Raw genomic sequence first — 22019 nt, forward strand, 5'->3', positions numbered from 1 at the left:
ATCACAACGTTGTGGCAACGTTCAGGGGAGTCCACAAAATAACGTTGCCACAACGTTGCCACAACGTTATCACAACGTTGTATCACAACGTTGTATCACAACGTTGTATCACAACGTTGTGGCAACGTTCAGGGGAGTCCACAAAATAACGTTGCCACAACGTTGTACCACAACGTTTTCACAACGTAAGTGAAACGTTGTGACAACGTTGCCACAACGTTATATTGTTAGCTGGGTAGGGCTGTAACCGTCCTCTTCAGTCTTGTATGGGTGACATGTGATTTAGTAAAAAAAATCCTATAGTTTACTTTGTCTATGCCCTGGATGAGTTTGAATATTTCAATAAGATCTGCTCTCTCCCTCCGTTTCTCCAGTGTGGTGAGATTTAGTTTGGATAGTCTATATGATGGTATGGCTGTTGTTCGAGACCTCTCACCAATTTTGTAGCTCTCCGCTGGACCTTTTCTATGAGCTGAATGTATTTTATCAGATATGGATTCCAGGCCTGGTCTAGTGCATATAGTCTAGGTGAGGCCGGACTAGCGATTTGTACAAGGGAATGATTGTATGCTTTGACCTGTTTGTAAAGCACATTTTGATGACCCCTAGTACTCTATTGGCTTTCTTGACTGCTTCCGCACACTGCCGTGATGGTTTGAGCGATGAATGTACTATAATTCCCAAGTCTTTTTCTTCCGCGCGTTGGCTAGGGGCGCATTGTTCATGTAATATGTGGCCTCTGGATTGCCAGATCCCATATGTATACATTTGCATTTGTCCAGGTTAAATAGCATTTGCCAGTCCTAATTAAAGTACATTATTCATTGTAGATAAACATGAAGGTAGCAGTTCGCTGCAGACGACTGATCGGCACGGAGGAAGAAGAACAACAACAAACCTTCGTGCCAAACGAGCAAAAGGTGTCTCTTGATGTTCCTTCCTAATGTTCCCCTTGATGTTCTGATGTTCCTAGAAGGGACCTTCTTGATGTTGAATTGTTGTGAAACATTGTACCACATCTTGTGACAAATAACATGCTTTTTGACTTGAGGTTTCGCTCCTTAGTTAGTATTTAATTGTGTTTGTCACTGTCAGTTAACAATGGAAAAATTCAAATATTTTCTATTTCAACACATCAGGTCGAATTTGATCACGTTTTTGGGAAAGACGTCGGCCAGAAAGAAGTTTATGACAGTGCCGTCAAAAAACTAATAGCTGGCTTGTTTAAAGGTAAATTTATATGCAATTAATATCACTTCAGTATTCTCAATCATGTGTGATGGTGCTGGCTTGTGTGAAAAACATGCTGGGTACATTATATTATATTGTAAGCGGGTAAATCCCACACGCAAACGAAAGTCATGGCGATGCGGGGAAGCAATCGGTGTCAGGGGAATGCATAAAACAGAAATGGGGGAGTCAGCGGCGGGACGGAGATCAAAGAGAGCCGTGACTCGAGATGGCACCGCCGAGCTGGAAGCCCGGTCATGAATCCCCGAATCCTTGCGGATTGTGACAGGGGGCCGCAGAGGTGCTGACCTGTAGATGACTGTGCTGCCACCATGGCCAGAATCGGACTATGGATCCGAGCCAAGAGGAAATACGCACCCCTACCTTATTCGGTAGTGTAATATAGCAGTTGCAATACTCACCTCACCTTATTTAGTACGGCCGGTTGGCCAGAAAGGGAGCTAAAACGAGAGGTGACGTAGGGGCGGGAACGCCGTATAAATAGTGGAAGCCGCCGCTTCTCGGGGCTCTTTGTACAAGACACCCGCTGAGAAAGGTAAGTGCGTGATACGGGTATCATGTAGTAGAAACGGTCTTTTTTTCGGCAGTACACTTTATGTATTGTATTAGAGATTTAGTAAAACACTAGTGAACTTTACTCTATGTTATGTATTTCGTGTTCTTGAGACATTCGAATACAGATTCCAACGACTGTCTTGATTGTTACATATTATATTGTTCAAATGAACTTAAATCACACAGACGCTGTTAAAGGACGCTGTTATAGTCCCGCCCTTTTGGGCGTACAAAGAATAAACATTATTTTAACGTTTTGCAGTTATCTTACACTCTTGACTTGAATTGTCTTATGTCTCTATCAGTCTAGTACAGACCTTCTACTACGGTAGTGCGAATAACACGTCTACAATATGCATATCTTAATGTGAATAATTTCTGAATTTCAGGCTATAATGCCACAGTTTTGGCATATGGCCAAACTGGCAGTGGCAAAACATACACACTTGGAAGTCAACTGCAAAACGTGGAGGAAGCACGGCAAGGCATATTACCTCGTGCAGTTAGAGATATTTTTGATAAAATATCTGAAAATATACTGAATATATAAAATATACTGAAGAGGACGGTTACAGCCCTAGCTGGCACTGACAAAAACGATAATCGTTTACAATCACTGATGCTGGCGGTCAGGCAAACAGTACTCTGTCTGGTACTGACAGTGAAAGTGATGCACGTTCATCGTCAGTGTCTGAAACTGGTGATGTATATGAAGATATGTCGTTTACAACCACTGATGCTGGTCAGGCAAACAATCCTCTATCTTGTAATGACAGTGATTCTGATGCAGGGTCTAGTCTAAATGATAAGTTGGCAACATGGGATACAAAGTATAAAATCACTCATACTGCTCTCTCCGCACTCTTGGTCATCCTTCAGGTATTTCATTCAAGTCTACCAAAGGATCCCCGAACACTTCTTAAAACTAAAGTGGTCTCCAATGTTAAAGAAATTGCTGGTGGTTCATACTATCATTTCGGAATTTTATCTGGTGTCTTGTCTAGGTTGGCAGTGGACTCTAGTTTAAAACCATTCGAGTGTCTTACGCTGCAGATAAACGTTGATGGTCTTCCAATATTCAAATCTTCTAACTTACAGTTCTGGCCAATATTGTGTATGCTAAATCAGTCTCCATTAAAAGAACCCTTTATTGTTGGTCTTTTTTGTGGTACAACCAAGCCTAAGAACCTTAGCGAATATCTTGCAGATTTTGTTGATGAGATGAAACGTCTTAATGGGTGTGGGATAGAATATTTAGGCAGGACTTATCAGATTAAAATGTCTTCATTTATTTGTGATACTCCAGCACGTGCCTTTATCAAGAACACCAAGAATCATAATGGTTATTACGGGTGTGATAAATGTTCCCAGCCAGGTGTCTATGTCTCTAACAGAATGACATATCCAGTCATCGATCCTCCACTCAGAACCAATGTACAGTTTAATGCGATGCAAAATGAAGACCATCACAGAGGTCCATCACCTTTAGCAGAATTGTCATTGGGAATGGTTAGTCAGTTTCCTATAGATTATATGCATGCTGTATGCTTAGGTGTCATGCGTCGTCTACTTATGTTTTGGATCAAAGGCCCTCTGATATGTAGAATTGGAACCCATAGTGTTAAAATGATATCAAGCTCACTTTGTTCAATGAGGGACAGAATTCCTAGAGAATTTGCTCGAAAACCAAGGTCTCTTAACGAAATTGAACGATGGAAGGCGACCGAGTTTCGACAGTTTTTGTTGTATACAGACAGGTCCAGTGGTTTTAATGGGACGATTGTCTGATAACGTATACAAACATTTCCTCCTATTATATGTTGGAATCTACCTACTTGCAAGTCCCTCACACTCTATAGATTATTGTGATTTTGCTCATCAGATACTTCTTATGTTTGTACAGAGTTATGGAAGTTTGTATGGCAAGGAAATGATAGGGTATAATGTACATAGCCTGGTGCATTTAGCAGAAGATGTCAGAATGTTTGGGGCCCTTGACAACTTCTCCTCATTTCCGTTTGAAAATTTTTTGGGAAGCGTTAAGAGAATGGCTCGAAAACCATCCTCTCCACTTCAGCAGATCATTCGGCGAATTTCAGAACAGCAGATAGTAGAACCACATTTAGAACCAAAGAGAGGCGTTGGCGTATACAAGGAACATTTCAATGGGCCAGTTCCATCTAACCTTCGAGTTTCATCGCAGTATAAAGAAGCATATCTTACTAATTTCTATATTTCACTACGTCCAAGTGATAATTGTGTCAGGGTCGGTGAGAGTTTGGTTCTGATTAAGAATATTGTGTCTTATAACTCCACAAAGTTCATAGTATTTAATAGGTATTGCACTGATCACAGTTTTTTTGAGTATCCGCTTGACTCAAAACTATTAGATATACATTTGGTTTCTCATCTCAATGCAAAACAAAAATCTACTGCGGTCATAAACATTAGACAGAAATATGTACTGTTGCCGTATAAGGAATCCTATGTAGCGATACCCCTTCTTCATAGTTTACAACAATCTTTGTAATTACTTGTAGTTACCACCAGCAGTGACTATAGTTGAGCCTTTTCACCTACCATGCGCTCTCACTATCTCTGTCTCGCGCACTCTCTCTATATTTTTCTCTTTTCCACTCTATCTATCACCTACGTCTCACTTTCTCGGGATAATGCCATGTTAATAATATAAGGCTCTGCACCATACTAGTCCCCTAACTACGTGTGTGATCAATAACTATAATGCCACACTTGTAAAATACAACACTCCTATCAATTATCTCTCTCTCTCTTATTATTTAATGCATCTTGTAGTTTAAGATTAGGCAATTAAGATTTAACAATAATATTAATAATAATAATTTCTACCGGTATGAGATGGGACTAAACTGATCTGAGTTTTTTGTGTGGAATTTTAGCATCGATCTTGATCATTGCTTGATCATTGCATAATCGAATGATCATTGCTTGATCATTGATTATGTGATCATCGATCTTTTTCACTCTTTCTTCACCTACGTCTCGCTCTCTCGTGCCATCGGGTGTCTGGTGAATAGGTGCCCCCCTAACGTCTGGGCATCAGAAATGCACCACTGTAAATACTTTAAACACTGCCTTTTTTCACTAATCTCTCACTGTGCTTGGATTAAATTTACATGCTACATTGCTATTTTTGAATTATGGCAAATTAATGATTTAACAATGAATATTAATAATGTAATTATTGTCTACAAGAATGAAATAGAGCGGATCTAAACTGTCATCTGAGAGTTTTTGTTTTGGCGAATTTTAGCATGTATAGTGATCTCTATCTTTTCAACTCTCTCTTCGCCTACGCCTCCGCTCTCTGCGGGAGCCATGTGCTGGAGGTACTGGAAGAAGGTGTCCCCCTAACTCTGCGGGCATCAAAATGCGACCGATCTGATGAGTACTTTTATAAAACATTATGTAATACTATAATCATATCTCTCTCGATATCTAACTCTCGAGCGTATCTGCGTGTGTCGATCGTTCATCGATATGTCTCGATAGTGGTCCGCGGTGGTCCCATGATCTCGGAAGTATGGTCGAATCTAGAGATGCTCGATATGTACTCTGTCTCGTGTCTCTGTCTCTGGTCTTACTGTCTATGTCCCTAGTCCTGTCCCCTGTCCCCTGTCCCCTGAGTCCCTGTGCCCCTGTCCCTGTCCCTTCCCTGTCCCTGTCCGCTGTCCACTGTCGCCATGTCCCTGCATGCCCGCGAGTGTCACCGAAAATAAAGAGAGGATGTCGCAGAGGTGTCATTGTCCCTGTCCCTGTCCTTCTCTGTCTCTGTCTCTGTCTTGGCTGTCTCTTGTCCCTGTCTCTCTCTCTCTCTCTACGATCTCTTCTTCTGTCGGTTTTCGTCTCAATTCTTTGAGCAGTGTATTTTATTTGAATCTAATTAGAGCTAATTAAGAGTTATAATCAGATGAATAAATAATAATAATTTCTACCGATATGAGATGGGACTAATCTGATCTTGTTTTTTTGGAATTTTAGCATGTATGTGATAATTGAATTCACGGAAACGGGAGAGGTGGAGGCTGTGCCAGACACTTGGTTAAGAGACGATAGCGTGCTATGGCCACCACACTCCAGCGGGACGATTCAAAATCTTATTAAGAATCGCGGTGCCCCAAAAGAGTGTTGGAATACGTACGAAATACGTCAACTAACCACTGCAAGTAAGTCACTTGAAAATAATGAAATGGTTGCCTGTAACTGTTAAATTCATGTGTTTTCGATACTATATTCGTGTATTTTACAAGCTTTTATCATAAACTTGTCATATTGGGAGCATAAAAATCCTTTGTACACTGCCTGTTATTTGCACTAATACGAAATGACTGCCACAGAAAGTTGCGAGCAATGTCTAAATGCTAAATGTCGAATTGGTATTAGGTCACCTCAAACTGCAACAATTTTAAACCGTATATTTACATAATTCATCAGGTCATTATGAGAAGGCAAGACAAAGGCTACGAAAGGCAGAATATACATCCGACCTGCAGTCCGACGAGGACAATGGTACGCAGAAAAGAAAGAAAAGGTAAGCAGCATTTATTATATGTTTCTGTAATAATGATTCAGTATTGTTAAATTTTCCAATATTGATTTGGTCTAACTGTGGATGTGTTGAAAATTTGTATTAATGATGATTAATTGTTCATTGTACAGTTCAAATAGCCGTATATCTAGAGTATTTTACACAAATAACATGCTGTCTCACTACTTTATAGGCCTACTTTAAGGTACATAGAGGAATCAGATAGTGATCGAGCTGGAGGTTTCCCCCACACCAAAAAAGAAAACGATGGAGAGAGGTTCGAATTCTCTGCCGCCGCTGCCACCAACACCACCAACAATGCTGCAGAAGAGCATGCCTGTGGCTGAACGGACAACACCGCAGGCACGTCAGAGCAGGACTGCTCAGGAAACATTCAAAGTCTATGTAGTAAAATTATAAGCAGCACCTGATTGGTTCAGGACCTGATAACTGTCTCCACAATTAAAGTTGAGGATACTAAATTTCCTCTAGGGTATTATGGTGCCGAATATTCTTAACATATATTTATTACGACTAGGCCTACTATTATATCAGGTTTGTACTAACTGAGAAATGTCACTGAGCAGGGGCTATAGGGATGCTATTAAAATCTACTCAGCCATTAACAATATTTACCAGTCCTAATTCTCTGCCAGTGCTGCTAATGATGAAGTACGCGGAGAACCGTTAGCCTGTCATGGGGGTATGGGTGGCTTGTGTGGCGGGGGGGGTGAGTTCTTTGAATCATGCTTGATATTCATTCTTAAATCTGAGACTTGCTATTATATTACAATTTGTATATTATCCAGTTTGATATGGAAAAAACATCGTATATAATTTGGCACTGATGAGAGGCCAAAGAAGCCAGGCTGTGTACTACTGACACTCGCGAAAAATGCTGGCAGTCAAGACATTTACTAGCTTGAATGAGTGGAGCTGGACGCAATGTAAATATAGTTTCAAGCCCCTGCTTATACGCCTTAAGTTACTGCGCGGAAAATTATGCGTGATTGTTCCAGTATTTAGCGTGAGCGGGAACAAAGCTAATCCGGATGATGGAGCGGAGGTGCGCGAGATATTGGCACAGACCAGCATTCCTCGCATGCTTTTAAAATCAATCCTGCAGCAGAGAGGATTGGAGCAGACCACCTTGCCGATGGACTCACCCTCCCTAGCAAGAATGAGGACAGTCGACACCCTAGAGCTCTTGCTAGAGGCATAGCAATATGTGGAGGAACGTCAATTGCGTACTGGATGTATCCCTTTCATGTGAAAAGTGTCACTTTTCTTGAAACAAGGGCTTGTGATTAGAGAATTATGTGTAAATTCAGCCATCTACTGTGGGTTGTAGGTTATTTTCTCAAAATAACAAACCTAAAAAATAAATCTGATATTGATTATCTGTATTCAGTTATTAGATCGATTATGTATCAATTAATTATTAATAGATATTCTGATAGTTAATCTATAAATGTGTTAGGAGTTTACTATTTACTATCCCATGCATTTAAATTTAGATTGCGTATCTCCCATGTTACTGGGGCAGGGTTCGACAGAAGCAGAATGCGTCGCGCCTTCCTGCGAAGCCTGCTGCTCAGGAACTTAGCCTCGCCACGCCTTCATTCTGCAGGGGAGGAATAAGAGAGGCTTCAAAAATCTTGAAGCTGGCCACAATATCTATCAGTCGCTGCACTAAATTACATTGTTTCATATAATCATGATATGACCAAAGCATGTGTTTTCACTTTTAAAAGACCGTTTCAAGCCGTTTTGTTTAGTAATCTCAATCTTGGTAGTTTATTGACCAAATCGGACATATTTTCCACCATATTTTAATTTATGATTGCCAATTAAATCATGTTTTTTGATTTTAGAATGTGTCAAAAGAAACCCCCTAACCCAAACGGCCACTATTGCGGACATTGAGTCGGTCGTGAAGAAGTGGCTTAAGTATGCTGCCGACCGTGACGGAGGAAGCAGCGGAGTGTGGCAGCTGAGATGGAAGAAGTAAGTAAGCTTTAATTTTTCGCCAATGTCAGTCGTAAGCAGTTCTCAATGGTCGATTCATTTCTAATTATTATTTGTCTCGTTTCGCAATGCCATATTCGCTTCACAGCATCCAGGTAACTCCCTGTAACTTGCGCTGCTACTGCCTCAATCGACTTGCCTATAATCTTTACAGATATCTCACGTATATTTCCTCAACACTCGTCTTGCACATGTATTAACATTCATAATATTTAATCAATGCTAATAATGCTTTGATCCAGATTTTAGTGTTAAAAACCCTTACACAATAATTACCTATGCGGCAGGAAATATTGCACTGTTCAATTTTAGTTTCTCTTCACTGTTCTCTCTTCTCTTTCATTACATGTAAATCTACCATTACAAACGTTTGATACCTTGCGTTGTGCATGCCAATATAACTAACTTCATATATGGACAGTTAATTTTCTTCTTGATATGTCGCGATACCTACACGAAGCAATCCACACCATAGCCTCTGCAGGACTCTATATTGATGTGTTGTTTTTCAGAATCTATTTGCAGTTCTCAGATAGGCCGATTGCCTCGACTCACACGCCCTAAGTGCATGCACCACCCAGGCATGGTTAGTTAGTGCCATGCGAGCATGCATCAGTATATTTCCCACGACAAACATCACATGATTATATAACGGTGGCAAGGATAGTTATAATATATATTATTATACATTGTTGTGGGGTGGTGTTATATTATATATACTTTACCACCTTATATCATAACAGTGTTTTGTTGTAATTATTTCCGGGATATATGACTTCACTGTAAATTCTATAAAAAAGAACTTTGCTTACCTTGTTACCTTGTTAACAGTTGTGCAGTATATTATTATAAATATGCGGAAAAGCTTGAATACAGTGTCACTATTGATATTTTTTGTTTAACCCTCCAGTGGCTGAATGCATGTTTCGATTTTCGTGACTATATAACTAACTTGCAGTTGTGATGTATTTTCTAAATATGCGGAAAAGCTAAACTACAGCTGTCACTAATTGTATATTTTTGTTTAACTCCGTGACTGAATGATGTTTCGATTTTCGCGTATATAAAATAACTTCAGTTGTTGATGTATTCTAAATATGCGGAAAAAGCTAACTACAGTGTCCACTAATTGTATATTTTTTGTTTAACCTCCATGGCAGTGCTGAATGATGTTCGATTTCGCGATATAGAAAATAACTTCAGTTGGTGATGCTATTTCTAAATATGCGTGCGAAAAAGCTAACTACAGTGCTCAGTATATAACTTGTATATTTATGTTTAACCTCCAGTGCTGCAATGATGCTTTCGATTTCGCGATATCAAAAATAACTTTCAGTTGTGATGTAGTTGCTAATGTGAGGAAACCTATTTCAACGCTATAACTACGAAGTCGCTAAATTTATATTATGCATGTAGTACCAGCATTTATTGCCCCACCATGCGTTGATTGACAGCTACTTTTAGCTGTTTTATATATATTACTATATATATATGTGTGGTTGGTATATATTAGTATATGTATATACAGCAAAAGTGCTGGTCAATCAACCTATGGCCACCACAAAAAAAAAAGCTTGTCATTTGAAAATTTGCAGAATTTCACCTCAGGTATGCCACCAGAAAGCATCGCTCTGCATTTCAGTGTAATATTTGCCAAATCTCCAATCTCGTGCTGGCAGGAGGGAACCCCCCTCCCACACCTCCTCCTGCTCGGTCGCTTCGCCGCTTCACAAATTGCCAAATTTAAAATAGAACCCCCAATATAAAGCTTCTGGCCTACGGCCGGTAGTATTAATATATCATATATATCTGTCGGCGTTCTGATTAAAACCTCGTATCATCCGACTTTCCTTCAAAATCGTTTTTTGGCACACTGCTACCTGAGATCCCTCCATGTTCTGATCAAACCCTCATAAGTGGCTAGCAACGCAAAATATCCAAACGATCACGCTGGAAATAAATCTACTCCATTGCTCAAATTCGTGTTCTCGAGTAAAATACTCGTACCATTACCGTAGTGTTCTTATAAACACCTCCGTAACTCCTCCGCTGGACCGCGTTATGTGGCGCGCACATTGGAAGCTTTGCCTGCCACACGTGTTTTTTTCTTTTTTGATCCGTTTTGTGTTGCGTTTGATCACAAGCGTAAAGCATAGATCTATCTATCGGTTTGCTTATGTATTATGTATATTTCTATAAACTCTGATCTGATGCATGTAAGCACTATAAGGTAATATGTAGTTCTGTGTTTGTTAATGCGACCTTAGGAGGTTTTATCAGACAAATACAACTAAATAAACATTAAACATAGGTTACATACTGTTCTATTATATTTGTTCATCTAACACTTAAGTCATTGTTGCCGTCGCGTAGATCTCTATAATTATGTCAATTTTAATTCTGAAATTGTAAATAAGTTATAGCTCTGTTTGTTACAGTTAGCATTTTATCGTTGGGCTATAGCCCCAGAGCCGCACAAATACTGCAACTCGAGCAGGCACGCCACCAAATCACAAAGCCACATGATGGTAATAACTTTACTGTACAACTCAGAACTTCGAAGATGGAATATGAAATGGATGTTTTAATTAAAATAGAAGGTCATCCCAAGTAAAGTGAATAAGGTGTGATGGTCCAGCACGGCCATTTATATATATAAGTGAATAATGTGCTCTGAATTGGTGTCTTAGCCTATTTCGTTCAGTTCTTTTGTTTAGTCGACATTTAATTCTTCTTTGCATCACATAGAAACTATGCCTTAAAACGCGTTACACATTTAGCGCAATGCTAAAAATGCAAAGTACGGTTATCAATGTGATTGGCTATTACAATGTACGGCCATATTAGCCCTAATATTTATGAGATAAGCAGCCGAGGGTGCACTAGCACCTATCCTGTGCGGTACATCAATACGCGGATTCGTTTGGGATACATTTCAAGCTGGAGTAAAATGTTTGATCAATATTTGACAAGACCTTATTTATTGCAATATGGTCTAGAATTTGGGTTCCGATGTAATTCCAATTGCCTCAAATCTAATAAAATAATTTGCAAATCAGGCATGCTGTACACATTAAACATTATTAGCAGCTCATATATGCCATTATATGCCTTCAAGAAACATGGAGTTTTCTGTTTTAATGGCAAACAAATCCGAAAAATTTATTTCAGTAAATTGTCTTTTTCAGTTGCGACCAGACTGTCTCTGTGTCCCTTCTACACATGTTGCGAGAGCGACGCCGTGCAAAGCGATCTGTCAACAACTTGCCATCTACGCGTCGTTAATGGGTCCAAGTCGTGTTGTTGATAATTATGCTATCACCGGGTACCTGTCATTGATCGAGCACATTTAGACTGACCCTATGGGACAAATATCGAATATTAGCTAGGCATCGTCACCCATGCAACAAACCGAGAATGATACAGAGATCTTACTTAGTCCTACTGGTCGCGAACGAAAGTGATGATAGAAGTAGTTCCCAGAGCCTCAAACCCCAGATCATATCAACCGATCCCACCAGGAACCAGCGTCGCCAAATGATGACACTGGGAATCGTTACAGATCCCTGATTATGAGCATTCTGGATGCATCGCATTGTATCCTCAATCGAATCCGCACTCACTAGTCAGAACTGATGCTGGTTATTGACGACGACGACTACGACAGACATACACAACACACGCGATGAATGCTTGGAACCCATGGCCAGGCGTAAAAAGGCAAGAAAGGCAATCTGATCCTGCATGTCTGTGCATCAAATACCAACCAGCTTAAGCGGCAGAAAGAGAGACAGTATGAAGGGAACGAAAGAAGGATAAACAGTTCATAAGCTACTGAAGAGCAGGAAGCAAATGAACCACGCTGTATTGCAAAAGCCTGTCAGATTCTCGACAATGTCACAGTTTCGGGGAAGATGACTCGAGTCTGGAAATAGTCCACGCACTTCTTGGCAAACAGTGTCGCTGGGAACAAAGCGAGGATATATGTTGCACAGCATGGTGGCATACACGGTTAGAAGTCGCAGAAGACGCGGACGCCAATTCTACTTCTGAGAAGAAATGCTAACCTTATGTTACCATCTGCAGCAAAACGGCCGTAAGGACAGCCTATATGCAAGCGAATGTTCTTGTCCAACGCGTAGCCATCGGAGGATATCGTCAGCCTGAAGGTTGGCGCTGCAGCGCCACATCATGTGAAACCCGCCAATCAGGCTACTACACAGATCGATGGAGATGACGCAACAATTTATGAGGGCAGAATTCTGTTGGAAACTTCCTAAATTACCATCGCATTCACTGTCTTCCTCTTCCCGAAGCTGCTATCTCTGAGCCAAACATCAGGAGCTTGTCCGACCGTACGCGCACTGTCTACAGGTGCATCGAGGAACCCCAGAGCTCCGTTGGGTTCTAGAAGATCCTGAAAACAAGAAGCTGGACACCTGAAACCAGGATATTCCACCCTCTAAGGATCAAGTGTGACAACCCTTGCCTGCGCCATGAAGCCGTGAACGTAACGGATGAGCTGTGGGAATGAGCCACTGCAGAAAAAAGATCGGCAAGACAGGAAAAGAGCAACGACAAATACTTAGCAGAACGTGCGCTACAGGAAGGCTACTCCGGCGAAAATACTGTCGTCTTGATAGTGGCTTTACAGGTGTTCTGCTTGCACCCTCAGATGAAAGCATCAGCTTTTGTATTACAAAACCAGCTTGCCGGTACACATATTTCACCGTATACAACATGGCCACACAACGATGTCATCTGTTATGTTTTGGACGCAGTGTGCAGCGTGGATTAACAGCAAACGAATTTGCGTCATGGCGTCCATGATTACCTGTATCAACCTCAACTACGAAGTACCATTCATTTTGGTTTACAGTGATGGATGCATCTTACAAAAGTACGAAAACAGCACAATGATCCACACATGGCTCTGCACTTCGCTAAACACACAAGAAATTGAGTTTTGCAAAAAAGTACTCCGAGAAAGGCCATACCCAGATGGAGTCGACAGCGGCTCACTCTGTAATTGAGAGACAACTGAAAAAAACTGTGAACATTTAACTCGTCCGAAATTATGTCGAGGCCATGGAGAAAACTCGACGCATCCATGGCCGTTCCCGTATAATATGGCAGCATCGCTTCTATCAAGAACTTCAGTTCGTTGAACTTATGTGCTTTCGATCGCCAAGGCAGGCGATCGGGAGACCTACCGTACAGAGTCTAGAGGCGCGATTAGTACTGTCGAGGGATTACAATACAAGCTCTCGTACTGTGAATTGGAAATGGAGATCCTCAAACCAAGCGTGCACCCCCCCCCCCCGAGCGCGATCTGCAGATGACCATGTCAGCATGTGTACGACGAGAAACTTGTCAATGCAAGGAGTACCAAGTTTAATCCACTAACAACAACTGAAGTGGCTATCCCAGGGATTTATCACACATTCTTGCATCAATTGCGGACATTGAATTGATAAATGTCGGCCTACCCTATATGTGGTACGATGTATTTGGAATTCCAGCAGCATGGTTCTCCGTCCTTCGTAGAGTTATATTTAATGGTTTTATGTGGCATCTACATGCTAGTATAATACTTACTTGTTTTTTTGTGAATAATGTTCATGGTTCACAGTACAGTTTGTTTAACATCTATTAGATGTTACTAAGTTATTCTTCGTACATGCGCAGAGAACACGACACAGGTCAACGATGCAGATAGCTTATAATAAACCTCGTATCTCCATATATCAATACTATTAAAAACCTCGATATGTCCATCATATGAGGTCTAACTAATTGTATGCAAAATATAGACTGCTATACATTAAATACCTGCCTTCGATTATTAATTTATGTGCCATACATTGGTCGATGAAAAGTATCGTTGTTAAACAGTTTTAATGCTTCCTGTAAATTTATCAAAATGGCACTTACGAGTGTTACAGAACGCCGACGATATGGTGCTGGTGCGTCCGATATACACACACACGCACGCACGCACGCACGCACGCACGCACGCCGCACGCACGCAACGCACGCACGCACGCAAGCGACGCACGCACGCGACGGCACGCACGCACGCACGCACGCGACACACACACACACACACACACACATATATGACTTTTTGTTCTCACCATTTAGAGTATTAACATAATTATTTATCGTAGGCTATGAGATGATTCCATGATATGTGATGAATGTTATTTTATGTATAGATATATATGTATGAAATTCAGTTAATTGTGATGTATTTATTTTGATAGGCAATATGTGTTGAAATGTAAATAAAGCTTAATTATATTTATGCCTTTTATAATTTATGCATATGTTTCTTTTCTTATATTCACTGGTTGATCTCTACATTATAACTGTAAATTAATTGGCTATGGTTGGCCCAACGTTGGCAATTGACGGTGGCGCAAGACGTTGGCGCGCTGAAGCAGAAATCCGTTGGGCCAACGTAGGCATATGACGTTGGCCAACGTGGGCAATATGACGCTGGGCCAACGTTGGCAATATGACGCTGGGCCAACGTTGGCAATATGAGCGTTCGGCCAACGTAGGCCAGATATGACGTGGGCCAACGTGGCAATATGCGTTGGGCCAACGTTGGCAATATGACGTTGGCATGGCAACGTTGGCAATATGACGTTGGGCCAACGATTGCAATTAGATTGACGTTGGGCCACGTTGGCAATATGACGTTCCCGGGCCACGTTGGGCAATATGACGTTAGGGCCAACGTTGGCAATATAAACGTTGGGCCAACGTTGGCATATGACGTTGGGCACGTGTTGGCCCAACGTGGCCAGCGTTGGGCCAACGTCGCGCTGCCAACGTTGGGCGAACGTTGCCCCAACGAGCCAAAATCCGTTGGGCAACGTTGGCCCAACGTTTGGCATGCGGGCTGAGACAGCCGTTGGGCCAACGTTGGCCCAACGTCAGCATGTTATCTGGGATAGCCCCCCCAAAAAGCCACGTATTAATAAAAACGAAAATGGTAAGCTTTAAGATTCATATTTAGCTCATCTGACTATGTCAGCTGAGCATCTGTCCGTCCGTCAGTCTGTGTTTGCATGTGTACGTCAACAATGGTGGCACGCTTCTAAACCGTGACTCAGGTTCAGCAAACTTAATTACAATATGTACTTATTTGGTCAACCGCTACCTGCTTGTAAACAATCAAGTTCCTATAATTACCATAATTATCTGCTAATCAATAAAACAATGAAAACGATTTTTCATCAATATCTTCCTCAGGCCGCCTTTTTTTGTTTTGTTGGTTTACAGAATTTTTGTTGTTGTTGTTGACTCGGTAAGGTAAAAAAAAAACTTGTAATTATTTTTACTTTTATTATAAACTGTTTGTGCAAGTTTACATTTTTTTTATTCATATTTCTTAGAGAAAAGGTCGACGGAAATAAAAAATACAGATTTTCAATTTTTATTTTTTCTAGAAGATTTGGGGTGGGGGATCTGGGGCGCGTTTTACAAAACTCTGTTCGCTATATTCTCCGCTATCTCCTCCGCTATAACTCCCGAGTGTCCGCTAAATAGCAGAGGACGCGTTTCACGAACCTCCGTTTGCTAAAGTCGCTCGCTATTTACCGCATTTTAGCGGACAACTTTAGCGGGAGCTCTGCACGTCCCGCTAAATTTAGCGGAGCACTCTATGGTGTATATAAAACCAATAAAAATACAAAATTTGCACTAAACTACCATGAAATAAGAGCTTTCGTAATAAAAATAGTCTTGGCTGTTTATCATACATGTTATTGGGACAAAGAATTAGTTTAAACTCTGCACAAGGAGTATAACAAAGGTTGTGTAACTAGTTTACCATGCATGTATGTATTGCAATGATTGTTTATGCCACCGATTTACGTAGGTCCTACGCGTGTCGCGAGTATTATTAGTATGTATAACGAGTTCCGTGCATGTGGCACACGATGCTACAGTAATTAGCACGTACCTCCAAAAACACTTCACTACAATGCGTAAGGCTAACGATATACTGGAAATCAGCAAGGCATCGCTGTCAAGAATAATTTACAGAGCGTCTCTCCTCTTTATTCCTAACGTTCCATGATTTCCTAACGGGTTACAGCCCTATAGACCGAAGGTCCGATAGACCGAAGGTTTATTCGAATACGCAGTGGCTACACGTCCGGAATCGGTCGCCTAGCCTCCAGGCTACGCATCCGAACATCCACTGATGCCGTATTCGAACGTGAATATATGCCGCACATCCACCGATGCCACTATAAACCATATATATGCCCTAACCCTAACTCTAACCCTAACCTTAACCCTAACCCTAACTCTAACCCTTTGCAATATTCGGTTTATCGGACCTTCGGTCTAGACTATAGGGCTGCCCCCTTCCTAACGTATGTGGATGTGTTGATGGCACACACATTGCAATAGCTGCGCCTAAGTATGATGAACATATATGTACGTCAACAGAAAACAGTACCACTCGATAAACGTGCAAGGCATATGCAGCGCTAACCTAGAATTTGTCAACATTGTGGCTCGCTGGCCGGGCAGTAGTAACGACTTTTGTTTTCCAAAACGCACACATCGGAAATACGTTCGCAACGGGAAACATTGACGGTTGGCTGCTTTGTGACAGTGGGTATCCACTTGGACCAGATCTCTCATGACACCTACCCTGAATCCAAATACAGAATCCGAACGAAGATATATAACCGTGCTCATAAGGGCACACGGTACAAAATAGAATGTGCATTTGGTGTGTGGAAACTACGCTTCCGATGCCTACATCTGTCTACAGGTGGAGCACTACGGTATACCCCGGACAGAGCATGTCGGATAATTATGGCAACCGCTGTACTACATAACATTGCAGTAAGAGAGAAGATCCCTCTCCCCCCTGATGAGAATGAGGCTGAATTCGGAGATGACGATATTAATGTGGGCGAGAGACCTAATGACAATGCAGATGGGAGGCGTGTGCGGGAGCAGCTGATACAACAGAGATTTGCAATGTAAAACTGTAAACGAGTATGTAATCTGTAAGAGTGCTAAGTGCAAACGTAAACGTACTGGCTTTACAATTAAAAAAACAAGATGAAAATCTTTTATATTATTTTAATTATATTGTAATACTCCTTACAACTGAGTATATTATATAGCAGTCAACAAAATACGTCTTTGTTAAACATTATTACACAAGTATCATACTAATTGCTAATGCTAGTATATTTTGGAGTAAACTAAAGAATGTATGAATTTTGAGCAGTTGCAAGTAGACGGAATTCCCCAGTGCCCATCAAAATTTTACAGTAGGTAAATTTTACATAATTTTTTCCTTTTTCACCAAAAAGTGTTGCTAGTTGTAAGCTATTGGAGTACCCTGAAATGGCTCTAGATTGCATCTCAGAGCTTATAATTTTCAAAAATGTTCTGGCCCCCAGACCCTCATAGAAGTCCCCGATGTGTACCAGACTACCAGTCTGTCTCTCTGCTGTCAAAGTGGAGAGTCGTAGTTACCAAGAAGCTACATATATATAACAACGATGTGGCGTTTCCTTAATTGTGAGCCCCCGGCAAAGAAGCATAAACAGTCATCCGACGAGAGGAAGGAAAAACAGAGGGATTATGATTATGGACATTGATAATGACTAATAAACACAAGGAAGAACATGATATGCTGTTTCATTACTGAAATTTGCTCCAAAATTGGCGGGCCTACAGCTTGGCTGGCGGGCCTGCAGCTTTTAGGAGCTATAGGCCCTGCAGGCCTACAGCTTTTTCTGCTCAGTGGCAAACACTGGTGGTACCCTGAGAGGCGAGTAGGTAAAGGGGAAACAAACGATTTTTTACGGGTGGCCTAGGGGCACTTTTAGATTGTGTAATTTGGTGGTTCACTGTGTGTTCTCTACACATTTTGGGATCGAGTTTTAACATGACTCCAGTTATCATATATGCAATAAAAAATTGCATACATTGATTTGGAATGATAGTAATCCAGAGTACTAGTGATTGCTCTATTCTATGTATTCGAAAGTAAGTTTCATACTTTCCAATTACCGGGCCAATGCAGATCTTTCTTCTCCCGTGTAGAAAAGCCATGAGTGAATGACTTGAAGTGTTTCAGTATTATAAGCCATTTAGCGATTACATACTTTGTATACCTTATGCTAGCCGCACACTATCCGATTTTGCACTGTGCACAGCACTAACGCCCCGCACACTATCCGACCCGATCCCGATCGATCGGGAGGCCACCGCACACTGTCCGACTCAAAGTTGACGCAAACCATGGCACTCTCGTGGCGTTCCAAGCGGATTTATTGTGTACTAAGCGTCGGGAGTGTTTCCCATGGTTCGAATGCCATTCCATTGGAATGCGGTTTCCATGGCGTAGCTCTGTGATTGGTCAATTTCCTTCAGCGCTCGTCGATCGGGTCGGATGGCCACGCACACTATCTGAGTCGCGTCGTAAGCCCTCGCACACTATCCGACCCGATCTGCTCCCGATTCAAAATTCGAATCGGGCCAAAATGACCTCCCGAGCCAATCTTAAGCCTCCCGAGCCAAACTAGAACATCTCGATCCAATCGTAAGCCTTTACACACTGTTATGTACAATCTGTATTTTTTCAGTGCATTAACAAACTTCTTTAACCTTCTCTTGTTGCTGCAGAAGAAAGTGATGATGAACTCTAACAAGCAGAACTTCATTTTACACTTTTATTATCACGTCATTATCGAAGTGCATTAATACGTGTCTTTTGCTTTGTCTTGTTGCTGCAGAAGAAAGTGACGATCAACTACAACAAGTTGCACGCCGAGCCGTCGCAGGGCAAGACCCTCGACGTGATCCTAAAGAAGCTGAAGCACCGCATCGTGGAGACGATGAGCTCGACCAAAACATGTGCATTGCCAACTTGACGACAGTACTACATATAATGGTGAGCGACCGAGATATAGAACGGGAGGGTCGCAAAACTACGGACTATCGTTGCTAACTCGCACTCTGCGCTATACGATGTACGGCGGACACTCGCGCTGACTGCCGCGCACACAGTGCAGGGTCCGAAATTAACGGGAGTCCGGAGTCAAATACTCCCTGATTTACTGTCGGACTCCCTAATTTGACATATGTAGGAGTCCGTGCGACTCCCTGAAAATTCTGCCACACTAACTAGTTCGTTCCAGAACACGGCCTCGCAGAATCACCGTATTTTTCCAGCAAATATCCAAAGAAAATTTGGCAGACGTGCAACCGCATGTATCTTAAAAATAAGCACATGTGCGTTACTGTTAATATCTTTAATTTTGACCTTCAGACTGCGGACTCCCTCATTTTGCTGCGGACTCCCTCTTTTTGAGGGTAGGACTCCCGTGTTCAAAAGTTAAATTCTACCCCTGCGCACCGTTACAGAGTATGGCGCGGCTAAGGCCAAGCGCATCGGCCGTTTGTCACCAAACGCTGCAAACAAACAATAACAGCCACGAGTAAACAACAACATGTCAGTAAATGCTGCAAACAAACAATAACAACTGTAAGTAAACAACAACAGTTCCCAAAATGCTGCAAACAACAACAGCTGTGAGTATAAGGTAACATGTCTCCAAACGCTCAGAGGTGTAACAAACAACAACAATAGCATTCTTCGCGCCTACACAATAACAAGCATATTCCTTGTTTACAAGGATCGTGAGTTTCTATTCAGCAAGCCACACTCTTACCTTTATGAGTTTTTGACACCTCGTACATCGCACGCATGATCTTACGTGTGTGATCCATCAATCCTCGGTAGATGGTCGCATTGCCTTCCATCTCCTCCAGCTTCTTAACAAGTCCGTCTGAAACACGTCACCAAACGCTGCAAACAAACAATAACAGCCACGAGTAAACAACAACAGCAGCGATCGGGGTGCGAGAGCCGCAGCCGAACGCTAGCGAGGCGTTCACGCAGTTCGGTGATGCACATCGCACGATGGAAAAGTTCGGCATCAAGCTGCTAAAGACTGTGAAGCCGGTGAGATATGTGCCAAGGGCTTCGTTATTATTATTATTATTATCATCATCATTATTATTATTATTATCATTATCATTGAATTATAACTATCATGCCAATATTGCTCTTATATTGTACTATCGGGATACCCGGCGTTGCCCCGGGGAAATCAGTGGCGTTACTCAGTTGGTGACCGCTTGGTTGAAAGGAAAATGCCCAAAATCTAACTATCTATCCATGCATCCATCCATGCATTCATGCATCCATCCCATTCCATGCCATCCCATTCCATCGCACCGCATCCCATCCCATCCCATCCCATCTCATCACATCCCATGCCATGTCATGCCATCCCATCCCATCCCATCCCATCCCATCCTATCCCATCCTATCCCATGCCATCCCATGCCATGCCATCCCATCCCATCCCATGCCATCCCATCATGCCATCCCATCCCATCCCAAACACTAAAAAATAATAAGAAATCAAAAGATAAAAGACATTAAAAATAAAAAATGAAAAGTAAAAAGTAAAAAATTAAAAATAATATATACTAAAGAGGTAGGTAAAGGGAAAAAAAGGAAAAAAGGGGAAAATAAGTTCCCCGGCTGGGACTCGAACCCGGAATCCCGGTGTAGGAGACAGATGTTCTAGCGATTAGGCCACTGCGCCATTAAGGGTATACACCATGGATTCACACATACGTGATGTTAATCTGTAAGCACCACCATCTATTGATGAATATAATTTTTATGAATTTTTAACTTTTTTAAATTTTTGTTTTAGCCAAAACCACCTCCCAGACGTGATTCTGAAAATATCTTTAGTTTTCATCTAGGCTGCGGAGTTCTTTAGTTATGCGAGTACGGACTAATTCGGCTGAACAACTTTATATATATAGATTCTTGATCAATGAGTCGTGTTGCTGACAGGGAACTGCATGCATGTGTTCAGTAGTGTAATGTGTGTGCCTCCTTCACAGATGCTGGCTGACCTGAGCACATATCTGAATAAAGCTGTTCCAGACACGAAGCTGACCATCAAGAAATATGCAGATGCCAAGTTTGAGTACCTGGTAAAGCTTAATTAAACCTGGAGAGTAATTCAAGATAAAATTAAAATGAATTAGTTTTAAAACTTATTAAAAACAATTCAAATTAAGGTAATTAGTAAATGAAATTTTCATTCTGCATTGCTGAAAGGTAAAAACTTACATGACTGCAGCCTTTTTAATTTTAATTGTTCATTAATAATCTTTCGATAAAAATAATATAATAATTTCTCGAATAAATCTCATCTTGATATTTAGTAGGTCGCTTAATATTTGACTAATCGAATCAGTTTCTGTTGGTACGTGCTGGCAGGTGGGAGCAGGTTGTGATTAGGAATGTTTGCTGTCTATAGTCGTACTGCCTCAAGGTGAAGGAGATGGATGATGAGGAGTATAGCTACGCATCCTTGCAGGAACCTCTCTACAGAGTCGAGACCGGCAACTATGAGTACAGGTACGTTAGCGATACTGTAAGATATTGAGATCTACACTGTACACAGGCATAATGTATTAGCCTGTACCCCGATGTTATGTTGTTTTGATACAGCGCCACCTATGGTAATGAACCTTC

The 22019-nt window shown here is 41.5% G+C and overlaps 2 protein-coding genes across 2 annotated transcripts in view; both read left to right on the forward strand.

The window, feature by feature from the left end:
* Window positions 1–5768: 5768 nt before the first annotated feature.
* On the forward strand, window positions 5769–6756 carry LOC106813445. The gene is made up of 3 exons (XM_014817576.1): window positions 5769–6011; window positions 6280–6376; window positions 6567–6756. The coding sequence occupies exons 1-3, from the start codon at window positions 5828–5830 to the stop codon at window positions 6718–6720; spliced, it is 435 nt and encodes a 144-aa protein (XP_014673062.1). The 5' UTR covers window positions 5769–5827; the 3' UTR covers window positions 6721–6756.
* An 11668-nt stretch (window positions 6757–18424) lies between these two features.
* LOC106813439 (PRKCA-binding protein-like) overlaps window positions 18425–22019 on the forward strand; it is a 4205-nt gene continuing 610 nt past the window's right edge. The window contains exons 1-5 of the mRNA XM_014817570.1: window positions 18425–18436; window positions 19186–19306; window positions 20302–20417; window positions 21380–21472; window positions 21802–21918. Of these exons, the coding sequence (XP_014673056.1) occupies window positions 18425–18436; window positions 19186–19306; window positions 20302–20417; window positions 21380–21472; window positions 21802–21918 (459 nt within the window). The remainder of the gene's footprint in view (window positions 18437–19185; window positions 19307–20301; window positions 20418–21379; window positions 21473–21801; window positions 21919–22019) is intronic.

The sequence above is a fragment of the Priapulus caudatus genome, unplaced genomic scaffold (genome assembly GCF_000485595.1).
Source record: "Priapulus caudatus unplaced genomic scaffold, Priapulus_caudatus-5.0.1 Scaffold774, whole genome shotgun sequence".
Lineage (NCBI taxonomy): Eukaryota > Metazoa > Priapulida > Priapulimorpha > Priapulimorphida > Priapulidae > Priapulus > Priapulus caudatus.

Coding starts and splice junctions, on each gene's coding strand:
- LOC106813445 (XM_014817576.1), top strand. CDS start 5,828: ATGTATGTGATAATTGAATTCACGGAAACGGGAGAGGTGGAGGCTGTG. Junction 6,012..6,279: donor ACGTCAACTAACCACTGCAA/GTAAGTCACTTG, acceptor ATAATTCATCAG/GTCATTATGAGAAGGCAAGA. Junction 6,377..6,566: donor ACGCAGAAAAGAAAGAAAAG/GTAAGCAGCATT, acceptor ACTACTTTATAG/GCCTACTTTAAGGTACATAG.